This window comes from Helicoverpa armigera, chromosome 5, assembly GCF_030705265.1.
Source record: "Helicoverpa armigera isolate CAAS_96S chromosome 5, ASM3070526v1, whole genome shotgun sequence".
Classification (NCBI taxonomy): domain Eukaryota; kingdom Metazoa; phylum Arthropoda; class Insecta; order Lepidoptera; family Noctuidae; genus Helicoverpa; species Helicoverpa armigera.
This window is the reverse complement of record NC_087124.1, coordinates 5,488,941-5,500,811: the sequence shown is the minus strand read 5'-3', so window position 1 is coordinate 5,500,811 and position 11,871 is coordinate 5,488,941. Positions and strand designations below refer to the sequence as shown.

General features: G+C 35.7%; 1 protein-coding gene across 1 annotated transcript in view; it reads right to left on the bottom strand.

Moving 5' to 3' along the window:
* Positions 1-1,936: 1,936 nt before the first annotated feature.
* LOC110373702 (extracellular sulfatase SULF-1 homolog) overlaps positions 1,937-11,871 on the bottom strand; it is a 75,883-nt gene continuing 65,948 nt past the window's right edge. The window contains exons 6-17 of the mRNA XM_021331451.3: positions 7,688-7,826; positions 7,301-7,488; positions 6,501-6,665; positions 6,218-6,392; positions 5,950-6,109; positions 5,551-5,699; positions 4,013-5,469; positions 3,819-3,933; positions 3,468-3,687; positions 3,254-3,385; positions 3,078-3,165; positions 1,937-2,994 (exon numbers count right to left, since the gene is read on the bottom strand). Of these exons, the coding sequence (XP_021187126.3) occupies positions 2,916-2,994; positions 3,078-3,165; positions 3,254-3,385; positions 3,468-3,687; positions 3,819-3,933; positions 4,013-5,469; positions 5,551-5,699; positions 5,950-6,109; positions 6,218-6,392; positions 6,501-6,665; positions 7,301-7,488; positions 7,688-7,826 (3,067 nt within the window). The 3' untranslated portion in view covers positions 1,937-2,915. The remainder of the gene's footprint in view (positions 2,995-3,077; positions 3,166-3,253; positions 3,386-3,467; positions 3,688-3,818; positions 3,934-4,012; positions 5,470-5,550; positions 5,700-5,949; positions 6,110-6,217; positions 6,393-6,500; positions 6,666-7,300; positions 7,489-7,687; positions 7,827-11,871) is intronic.

The following is an 11,871-nucleotide window of genomic DNA, read 5'->3' as shown; positions in this document are numbered from 1 at the left end:
GAGCGTTATTTTCTTAATAATAATTGATACTCCAAATAAACCGTATTTAGAATTAAAATTACACCTAACTATTATTAACTTAAATGTGTCAAACCTGTAAATATTAAATATCTTATATACAAAAACTGTGATGAATGTGGCTCAGAAATATACGTATTAAGTAACTTACCTGATTGTTTGATTTTAATTAAGGCAATAAGTAGGTATTCCAGCGTGTAGTAGATACGTTACTGTACCGTAACCTTGGGATTTGATTTACTTGAATTCTCTATTACCTACAAGAACGTTTTCCTGGACTTTTTTCAGGTTTATTATTTCTTGAGGATCTATCCTACGATTTGCAGACTTGACAAGTCAAAACAAAAATTCCTTCGTTCCTTTTTGAAAGTTCGCTATTTTTTAAACTTTTGTTCGGTCACCAGTATCATATAGAAACACATTGATATAAAACCTGTACAGTGGGTACCTTCTTCTAGAGTTCTTTTTGTAATTTAGTTCTTTCTCTATTGTTTTTCTTTTCGTGGTTAAGTGCATGCTATCTACCAGGGCCAGGGCTTAAATGAAAATACTGAAATATTGGACAAATATTAAACAGTCTGCTTAGTCCTACTTAGTACTCTATGTTGAAGCCAAAAAAGTAGTCCGTCTAGACTCTAGACGCGTCATAACAAAATCTCAGAATGACGGACGAGTACGAGGCGAGGTGTGACCAGTCCTTAAAACATAGATAATGTAGTAAATAACATTATCTATGTTTTAAGGACTTATCTGTGAACAACATTGAGCATTGTCAATGTCAATGTCAAATAGCATTAGAATTTTGACATGTTATGATTTTTGCAATGCTTATTTCAAAGATTTCAAAACAAATTGAAAATATTCAGTTCAATTAAGAGAATTCGATTTTTGAAGAATATACGTACTTACTAAACTTTAACTATGCCTCAAGTATTTCAAGTCTTACGATGTTATAAATGTTTGGTCTTCCAGGTAAGATGCTTCACCAATGGGTATTGAATTGTTCACGATTCATTTTTCTATTGCGTATTCTAGTTGTACATTTTTACTATCTTAGGTCCACCAAACAAAGAAATCAAATAAATGGGAATGTAAGTTGTGTGGTGAAAAGCAATCGATCAAAAGACATTATGGAATAGGCACAGCCAAAGATTGTAGATTACACGTTCAAAAACTAAACGGCATGAGAGGTGAATTAGACGGCCTTAAAAACGAATCAAATAATAGTGACAGCAGTGAAACTGAAGAAAACATAGAGCCGGTTAAAGCACCTGTAAAGAATGATTACTCACCCTTGAAAAACAGTAAGTGGTCTAACTACGTGGAAGAAACTGAAAACGTTCAGAATAGTGATGAAAAGATGTCCTTAGGGGATGCAGAAGTAGTGTTGGAAATTCCACAAAAGCGGAGAAAAAGATTTCAAAACGTCACTAAGAAATATCCTAAGATTACACCATCCGATCATGTGGGTATTCAGGAAAATTTAAATGATCAAATTGCATTACCTGAAACTAGACCAATTGCTAGCAATTGTACAGTCAGCTTTGATCAAAAAACCTCAGATCTAAGTTCTCATTCCAAACACCAAAATGAAGTAGAACCTTTTAAAAGTAGGAATAGTAATAAGAAGTTTGTTCCACCAATAGTAAATAAAAATTCAAAATGGGCACAGTTTACTGATGATGCAGATCAAAGTCAACAGTCAGTTATAGAACCTTCAGAAAGTATTGAAACATCTCAAAATAATGTGCTGTTTTCATTATGTGATGATACCGATCTTGATAATATTTTAGATTTTTAAATGTCCCTTATGTGTCTTATTTCAATATCTATATCTGAGTGAGTATTTTAAGAGGACAAATTTGTATCAAATCTGCATATGTTATGTTTTTAGTTAAGAAGAATTATTAAAAGGCAATTGTTTTCCAATAATTTTATTATTACAACCAATACACATTATCATCACAATGGCAACAGTTTAATATCACTTTCATTAATGTCTACTACATAAATAGCGAGTGTACTACAGGCATACTTTTACATCATAACATCTACAACAAACTTCAATGAGTAAGTCCCACTATGGGTACTTCATTTCCATACTTACATGTCATACTTTATCTCCCAACTAAGCGGTACTCTCACAAAACGTGTAGCCCTGCTGAAGCTAAGTATAACAATAATATTACTTGGATAATAATTGCAGAATATTTTGTTAAAGCTAAACATACACAGACTCATGGAAAGACAGAATTTTAAAGTTAATTGTACCAACTGACCAACTAATGGTTTATTTCTTTCTTATGGCTACATTTGTTCAATGTATTTACCTATGTAAAAAAACTTGAGTATAGAATTATTTATCAAATCTCTTATTTGTGTTAGGCAGTGAAACTTTATAGACTTTTTGAAATATTCTAGAAAATGTTATTTAGATATATTGATATCCAACAATTCTGAAGACAGAAAATACAGCCACATAGAACAATTACATAGAATGTAGAATATATCTAATATAGGAAGCCCTACTACTTTCGATGTATAGTAAGAGTACATTAGAATAAATATTATAAATGATATAGTCGCTTAGAAATATCAGAAATCAGACTGTTTGGATCATTACATAAGAAGACTTAAGTTGATCTGTTTAATAAGATGTAAACAATCTCCATGAATTCTATTCTAACAACTTCTTCACCATATCAAAACCTGCATCGAGAATACATTTCTCATAACAATCCATTGCTGTAACCCAGCTCTTTACTTGTCTAATTTAAACAAATTATCGTTATTGCTCCCGCCCCGTGCTGCCTGACAAAGTCCTCATTATAAAAAAGCAGTTCTTGTTTAAAAGCTGCTTGTCACTTTAATTTCCAGAGATATTTACATTACGTAGACTAGTACGGCATCATATGCCTGCGTCTGTGCAGCTCTCTCGCTCGTGCGTAGCGTCGGCCGTAGCTCCACCGCCAAGCCCTGAGATGATAAATACATCAAATTATCTATTTTACAATACAATATCTAAAATATAGTAAACATTTTGAAGCTTTGTATGTTACCTCTCATTGTATCCTACAGTATCGCCTCTGTACAAGTGGTCCTCGAAGCGATCGTCAAAACGTCTGTTGGCAGTTTCTTCACTGCTGCCTGAAAATACAAGTATTTTTATGCTAAAACTTCGTCTTTTTCATGTATATGTAATTTTGTGTATTCGAGGAATCATTTCTATAGTTACCATTTGGATTAGAATGCGAGAAGCGTCGACACGAGGGACCTCTGCAGCTGAGTAGTTGTTGCAACTGATTGTGGAAATAATCCTTCTCAGCCGGTGTTAAATATTTTACTCGGTTTTGAGTTTCAAATGGATCTGAAATTAGAAAAAAATATTTTTTATTCATTCGACATTCGGTTTTTTTACTTCTGCTTTTGTTTTTATTTGCTGAACATACCGATTCTCAAGTTGTAGTAAGTGACCAGCCCGGTTATGAACTCGCAGTAGAGCAAGTTGTGTGTGGCGTTGATGGTCCTTACGCAATTGTAGGTGTTGTTGGAGGTACTCATACAGAAGCAGAAAGGACCGGCTGTCCAGAAAGGCGCCGTCCTCCAGTGGTCGTTGTCGTGTCTGTAGCAGTTCATACGCTCGGATTCGCATAGTTTCTCTAATTCCGCCTGGAATATTATTAAAAAATAGATAATGAACAAGTCAGGGCCAGTTGATTGAGGACGTATTATTTTTTGATTGTCTGTCTACTTGTAGATGAATTACCTAGTGTTTATTTATAATCTACAATGTAACTCACCCTCTTTCTAGCTTTCCTTAACTTCTTTTGAAGTAATTGGGCTTTTCGTTTTCTCTGTTCTTCCCTCGCTTTCTGTGCTGCTTCCAAGTAACTGTGCGCCGCTCCTCTCATTTTTCTGCAAAAAAGCAAAAATGTTAGGTTGATGTCAATTCTCATACGAATAACAAGTAGTTATTGTTTTGTTGTATGCGTACCGATTTTCTTCGCAATAACACACGTGCTTGTCCTCATTTTCAATGAAGAGTGGGTGAAGTCTTCTTTGGAATACATCAACGGGTTTCTCGAAGATACCCATGTTCTTTGACGTTGCCTTATTTGGATTCCTTTGTTCGTATTCGGAGGCGTCAAGCCGAGCTGGCCCAAGACTCAATGGACTCAGAGTCGTATGTCTCGACGTCGTGGTCGAAGGTCTACTGGTTGTGGTTGTTTCAGAACTTGTTGGTCTGCTCGTTGTACTTGTTGGTCTCTCAGTAGACAGAATCTTATCTATTGCCGAAGTGAAGTAATTAACATTCTGCGAAAAATACCCTTCAGAAGTCAAGTTTTCCCGGTTCTCGTTTATACGTTTCGTGGTCGCATCGAAATTCAGCGGATAATCGGTTGTGCCTATCGAATCAGTACTCGTTAATATGTTAAGTGTAGTTTTATAATCTTCAACACTGTTTTGTTCGTAGTTGCCATCGACAATGACCGTCGTGACATGCGGTTTCTGTATTTCGATTTTATGATCAGTATTTCCTTCGGATTTATCAACTTCGTGATTAAAGGTTTTTATCGTGGGAGCTACAGTGCTTGTATCATTCTTCAATTGAATGTCAAACACGTCTTCTTTGGTTCTAGCATTTATTGTGGGCACCACGTATTCATTCGAATGTCTGAATTTCTTTTCTTGAGCTGTGCTATTTCTATGTTTTGGTTTAATTCTATGAAGTCGACCTTTTCGCAAATGTTCCTTGGAGGAGTTGTGTTCGTGAGATGAACTTTTATTAAAGAGATGGTTGTTGATGAAGGCAGGATGTAAAGTTTGAGTTTCAATTACAACTGGCTTGGCGGTTTTAAGATGTCTCTTTATCTCTTTTAAATCTTCTAATTTTGTTCTTAATTGTCTTATTTGGTCTTCTAAACTCAATCTATTTGTATGCCAAGCTTTAAGATCATTATAAATTAGTTGAGAACAGTTTACTGTTCCATCTTTCTCTATCTTACATTCTAATGAAGATTCATTGCTGTTAATGATTGCATCATTCTTTTTATGTTTATTATGGTTCCAGTGCTGAGCCCTACGTTTAATTCTTTTATGTTCTATTTTTTCTTTGGTACGTTCATAAGCCTCAAGGAATGCTTCAGTTTCCTTTATAAGTTTATCAATTGTGTCCTTTGTATTTCTACTTTCGATCTCGTCTACTGGTTCGTTCTTGAAGCCTAAATGTCCAATGCTTGGATTTTCTTTAAGAATACTATCGACCGTGTTAGGTTCGTAAACCTCATTGTCTATAGATCTTCGACTCCGAGTGTTATTTTCTTTGGAGACCTCTGCAAGTCGCCGAGCTATTGTGCCGTCAGTTTCAAGCCTTGTGTACACAAGTCCACTGGGAGTAAAGCAGGCACATTTCTTTGTGCTCATCTTTGACTGTGATGGATTAATTTCCGCCTGTAAATTGTAAAACAAAATTATAAAACCATGACTGATGAAACATGAAAATTATTAAACTCGTTTGACAAAGATACTGACCTCATATCTGCACTTGTGCCTTCTCCAACGTCCATTTACTAGAACACATTTCCATTTCCTGCCAGCAGAGCAGGGTGCACGTAGCTCGGCTTTTGAACAGTCGGCTGCAATGCGAGCTGCCTTCCCCTCTAGTCCATTTGCGTCCGCTACTGCAAAGTATTTTGATTTGATTTTGAATTTCAAATTTTTAAATATGCGGCATGAAAATATTTCCATGCTATGATATCCTCCAAATTCAATCAAATAGACTGTGTCAATGCAAAGTGCCGATCCATCACTCAGTTGAGTAAATTCCAGTATTGACTGAAAGTAGGTACACACCTAAGATTTTATGACCACTTCCCAATCCTAATCTATAAAGAAAATGAGCAAGTTGGAAAATAGGGCATGTCAACTTACGTTCGAACAACTTGCTCCCTGGTGTAAGATAGTTCGGTTGTTCTTCAGCATCGAGCACTTTTTCAATACTGGCTTCCAGCAGCGGGTTGTGGCTCTCGTTAGTTATCAGCGTGTCCGATGACTTCTTCAGTGAATCAGATGAATCGCTTTCTGTGCTTTCCTGCATCAAAAATTATGGTGTAAAATAAACACAGTCATTTGTTAAACGAGATTAGTTCTGAAGTATACTGAAATACAAAAGTAACTACCTCACATTATTAGAACTTACATCATCATCGTCGTCATCCGGTTCGAGGAAGTCATCATCATCCGTGTCCTCGTCGAAGTCGCCGCTCTCTGAGGACTGAGGAGGTGATGTGGTGGCTCTGTTTTCATTCATCTCTCGACTGTACTTGTTCTCTCGAGAGCGGTGGCCAAGACCTGGGATATCTCGCCGACCAGAGCTGTGGGTGGGATTAATAGCTTTTTTTAATAAACCTTCCAACATAACTTTATTGTTTGGAGTCATTTTGTGGCTATTTCTCATACCTAAATATCTCAAAATTATTTACCTTTCAACTAAGAACGTGTCTGGCCAGTGCGCGGCGGCATGACGTCGGCGCCTCGGCTGTAAGAGTGGCAGGAGTGATCGTCCATCCATATGTGCAGGCGGTTCTACGCCTCCCATGTCCAAGAATGTAGGTGCCAGATCGATGTTGAGAACTATATCGTCAACGCTACGAAGAAAACATTACAGATAAGACTTTTCCATTAGTTGGTTAGTGAGACATCTTAACTAATTTAGGTTTGTAAGGCTCAGCATTTGTGGCAGATACACAGGCATTCACATTAGTCGAAATAAGTAAACACTAAATGAGCTAATAATGATAAATCAATTTGATCCGGGTCAGTAAAGTTCCTTCATGACGCAGCATACCTGCATGATATTACCTATTATTTAGATGCAAAACATTTAGGCTGGGAATTGAGGTAAGTATTGTAAGTCGGCAAAAAGGAAAGATACTAGTTATAAAAAAAAAAAACATATTTATTTTTCCTTTATTTTAAATGGTGTCATCCCTTTTATTTGAGTGTTTAGACGATTTAAACCAGTTAATCACAGAAAATAAAATGTCAAAGGAAGGAAAGAGGTTTTAGAGTTTTCGCTCATAAAAAATACTGGCTGTTCCAAGCTAAAAAAAAGAATGATCCCATTAAAAATTAAAAACAAATGTTCTATTTTCTTTTTATTTTTAATGGCATCTTGATTTTTTTTTTCACATATTTCAACCAGTTGCATTATATTTAAATTATGAAGTATAGAGGCTAATTGTAAATAGGCTGAATATGAATAATACAGAATAAAACTTACACCGTGCCTGGTTCCACTCCTGGCCCTCGTACAAGGAAAGGCACTCTAATGTCAAACTCGAAGGGAAAGCTTTTTCCTTTTACTAAGCCAAACTGTCCCAAATGATAACCATGGTCGGACGTGTAAACTAAATACGTATTATCTAGTTCGCCTAAAGCTTTTAACTCTTGATAAACTCGTTCTACAGCCTGGAAAATGGAAAGTTATAGATTAATCTTTTTGATTATGATAAATGTCCAAATGTAAATTATATGGTTTATTTTATATGAACAGGGAGAAAAATATTTGCATAATAAAGACCCGGGAAGATAAATATAAGTGGCTAGAAGCTATATCACAATTTAATTTCAACCACATGGTTTTGTGACGCAGTTTATAATAACTTACCATGTCGACGCTCTGCAACGTCTGCAGTCGTTTGGTCATCAGCAGGTCCGTGAACTGGCGATGGATGGGCTTCATCTTGTCTGTCACGCGGAGAATCCACTGCTTGTCTGGATTTGGCGCCATGTCGTAAGTCGGCGTGCTGTGAAATGATTGTAATGATAAATTATGTACACATAGAAAATTGCAAAAGATTTTATAGGTACCCATATAAATACTAACGTTAAAATATAGTAGGTACTTAATCGAAATTAAAACTCCTTTACACCCCAAAAGTGTTGTACCTACTTATGGAAGCACAGACTTCCGACAAAGTCGATCACATAAAATTATTATCTAACTAAAAATCGAGGTTCAAAAGGATTCATTCTACATCATTATTACATATTAAAGGTCCATTTTAGACATTTTTTTAATTCGCGATTGTCGGCGCGGCGAGGACAGGTTCCAGAGATACGCCCGACCACACAATACGCCGATAGCTGAATATTAAAACGAACAGGGTCATCATACAAGAAAAAAAAAATAAGCTAGACTCTTTGATCATGCATTATTGCGAAATACCACGCATCTGCGAGACCTAAATCAAGATTTATGTTTAGCATTTAATTGTTTATGTGTTTGGCTAAGATTTTATTGATAAACATGACGCTAATAGCATTATTGGTTTGCCAATTATATTTTATTACTGCCATCAATTATTAATGTTCGCCAATTGATGCTTAGGTAAATATGTGTGAAGTTAACATTTCCATAAATAAACAATATGGTCTGTCAGATGCTAAGGCCAAACCCTTTGCTTGTATTTAATAAATTTGCAGGTGTTTTAGCATACACTTTATAATAATATAAGAAGCGAATGCCGAACCATTTTAACATTAGGTCAGTTCCAGAAAAAGTAGATGTAGGTAATATTTTGAACAGCCCTGAAGCTCTGCTGAGGGCCGTGTTGCCTGTTGCTGCCGGCGCCAGCGAGTCGCAGGCGATTCACCGCAGAATGCACATGCTCTAATCAAACGTATGCACCAACCAACTAATACGAGCTATGTCCTACGAATGTCTTCCAATTACCATTTTAAGTTAATCCGCAAGAGTGGAACAATTTCACGATGTATTTGCCTGGCTCATGCTAAGTGAAATTTGTATGCAAAAATGCAGAACTAAGATGGCCATTCCGCGATAACTTTGTAGTGTAAACGAGACATGCCTGATTAAAACTGTGCTAATTTAGTATACACAGGTTGCACATCGCGCTTTCTAGACAAACTTTAATAAGGGTTACTTAGTCTAAATTAAGTATTCTTTCTAAAGTATTTTTTTGTAGGTAATCTTAAAGTATACAGAAGCTATTAGGTACCTATACCTAAGTAGTTTAGGAAATATATGCAGTTCATTGAATTTTGGATACGTTTATTCGTTTTAGCTACGAAAGCGATACTTACTACGCACGAAAACGGGAAAAACGGCTGATAAATGGCAATAACACCGTTTTGAACCAATGTTCATACTTATATAAAACTTCAAATAAACATTAGACTTTAGCGGTTTATTGCCTCAAATAGCTCGGAGGTCGTTTACACAAAAACAATGGTCATAACCATTATTATGAAGTGATCGTAATGATTTATTGGTTTTATTACAGGGAAACCATAAAAGTAGAGGAATGTAACTACCTAAGACCTACTTAGTAGTAAAGTCACACAGGTAAAGTTTCACATAGTAGGTAAGTATTTTATATTGCTTAGGAACAATGGGCCATACCCAGCCATGTTTATTAATAAGCAATATTTAGCTAATCAACAATATATCGTTAGGCAAATGGCTACTTTTCTAATTGACCTTTCCCTTGATTGCGATTGCCTGAAGCTTTTACTTACGATAGGAAGTACAATGAAAAGCTTCAAGCAACAGAACAAAAAAAACTCTCGTCTCTTTGTCATTGTTTTATTTGTAATATAATTATTTACTGACGAGTTATAAGAAGTTATTCGAGTTAACTAAAGTTTGCACGTGTCTAAAGTGTGAATATCCCATTCCACAGGCAAAGCGCGTCGCAGCCCTAACCGCCTAACATTTTAACGAAGCACCGACTTCATCCCGCTGTCTTAACACGATTACAAATAAACAGTTTAACATTTATATGTTAAGTAATGATTGGGATAAAGATTGTCTCATTTATTTGCATCGGCGACTTTCAAGCCCAGTCTTCCCCGACCGGTATAATTTATGCGAGGATCCAAGCCGAGACGTTCTACCTACCAGTAACCCGTCGAACGTTTCAACTGCACGATAAATAAAATCATGCAAGGAAGTCGTCCGTATAAAAAATAACGTAAAATATGCACATACATACATTCCTGATGTGTTTTATGTGAAGCAGCGGCTCGGCTTTTATGTTTTTACTGAATGTTACAACTGGTATAATTGACTACATGAAATAGCGCTCAGTTTATTTTCTGTTTGTAAAAGGAAAATATTAAAATTCATTGTATCGGAAAGTTATTCAGACGTTTTTGCGATGTTGGATCGTTGTTGTATTCTCTTACGTTTGGGAACGTAATAATTACAATGAGATCTATATCTTTTATACAAGTCACTACAGATGTTTATACATAAAGTAAAATCGGAAAATCACTTATTAGATTTAGTCAGCTTTCTATTCAATACGTTAACTTATTAGTTAATTTCGTTTTATTTCTGCAACTGTAGACTATGGTATTATTTTTAGAACATAACAATATCAACCCACATTTTCACCTTATTCCCGTACGATGTGTCAGGTATCATTTGAAAACATTATTAAATTAGTTCTTACTTAAGCCTAAGTTTTTAACTGTATTTTCTGTGCATGGCATATAAGGTTAATAAAAACAAAAACTCAATTTATTTAAACCCCAAAAACCGTTATTTACTGGAAAAATATTTTTTGTTTACAAGTAACCTAATTGGGTTGGCGAAGTGAAAATACTTCAAGTCATACAATTTCGGAGTCTGTTTCAGAAAGGTTGGGCAACTGAAATGGAAACTTGATGGACGATTTAATACCTTTTAATCCCGGGCCACGTTACACCTAATTCTTCATAATTTAGTTCCGAAACTTTGTAAAACAATTGTGCTGTTAGGCAGTTTTTAGATTTGCTTTGTGTTAATTTGAAAGGTATTTTAGAGAAAAAGAAATAAGCACAATTTCAGCCGTTTTAGATGAATTTAGACTCAAAAAGTTTTATTAAGTCAAAAGGACCTGACACTGAATTTCTTTAACTTTGAATGATCTCATTTGCTATGTTCACGGAACCGTGAAATCATACACACAATCCTATTTTATATGAAACAGTTCCGGATTCTCGGAACAGGCTGTCAGGTAGATACGACAGGAGTAGCAACTCGATGAAGTCGAAGTGGCTTCATCTAATACATATTCAGAGTGCATATTGTGATCTGTCGGGATGCGAATGCACCGTCGCGTCGTTTCACGTTATGTGCGTTATAACACCATTTGACTGCTGACTGCTGATACTCTATAAAACCTCTGAAGATACGCGAGCTTACTGAATTACTTATGTACCTACATTATAATTCAGATGTTTTCTATGGAATTGTGGGATAAAGTGATGAAAGCTATGGAAAGGTAATTCAGAGTTCAGGAATAATTTTCCATCAGCTAAATAATAAACATTTTCCCCGTTTGAACGCATGAAGTGATAACAAATTTCTCATAAATATTTTATGAAACACAACTAAGTGAAAGGAAAAGCACTGTTATGTTCTTTTACAGAATCTTTGTCTAAACGCAGCTATTAAAAGCGCTAGGAAAGTCTGCTAACGCAATAAAGTAAGGTTCAATGCATCACTATGAAGAAGTTTCCAAGAAACAAGTGTAAAATGAATGAAATGGTCTCAATAAACTTGTTGTTCTCACTATGCGATATCGTTAAACGTGAAAGCGTTAAATATTTTAACACAACGAGTACTTATATAACATGTAGATTTATAGCACGTGTTTTCTCCACTCAGTCGTTATTTCTTGGAGTAGAAATGTTTATTTACGTCCAGACCTGCCTACCAATACGTTAAGCTCCTGTTTTGCCACCACGCCTCAATTCTTGGTAAATTACCTACCTACCTATAGGTCCATATTTATTTGTCAGTCTGAAAAAGCATCTTGACATAGGTGCAGCAGTTAAATT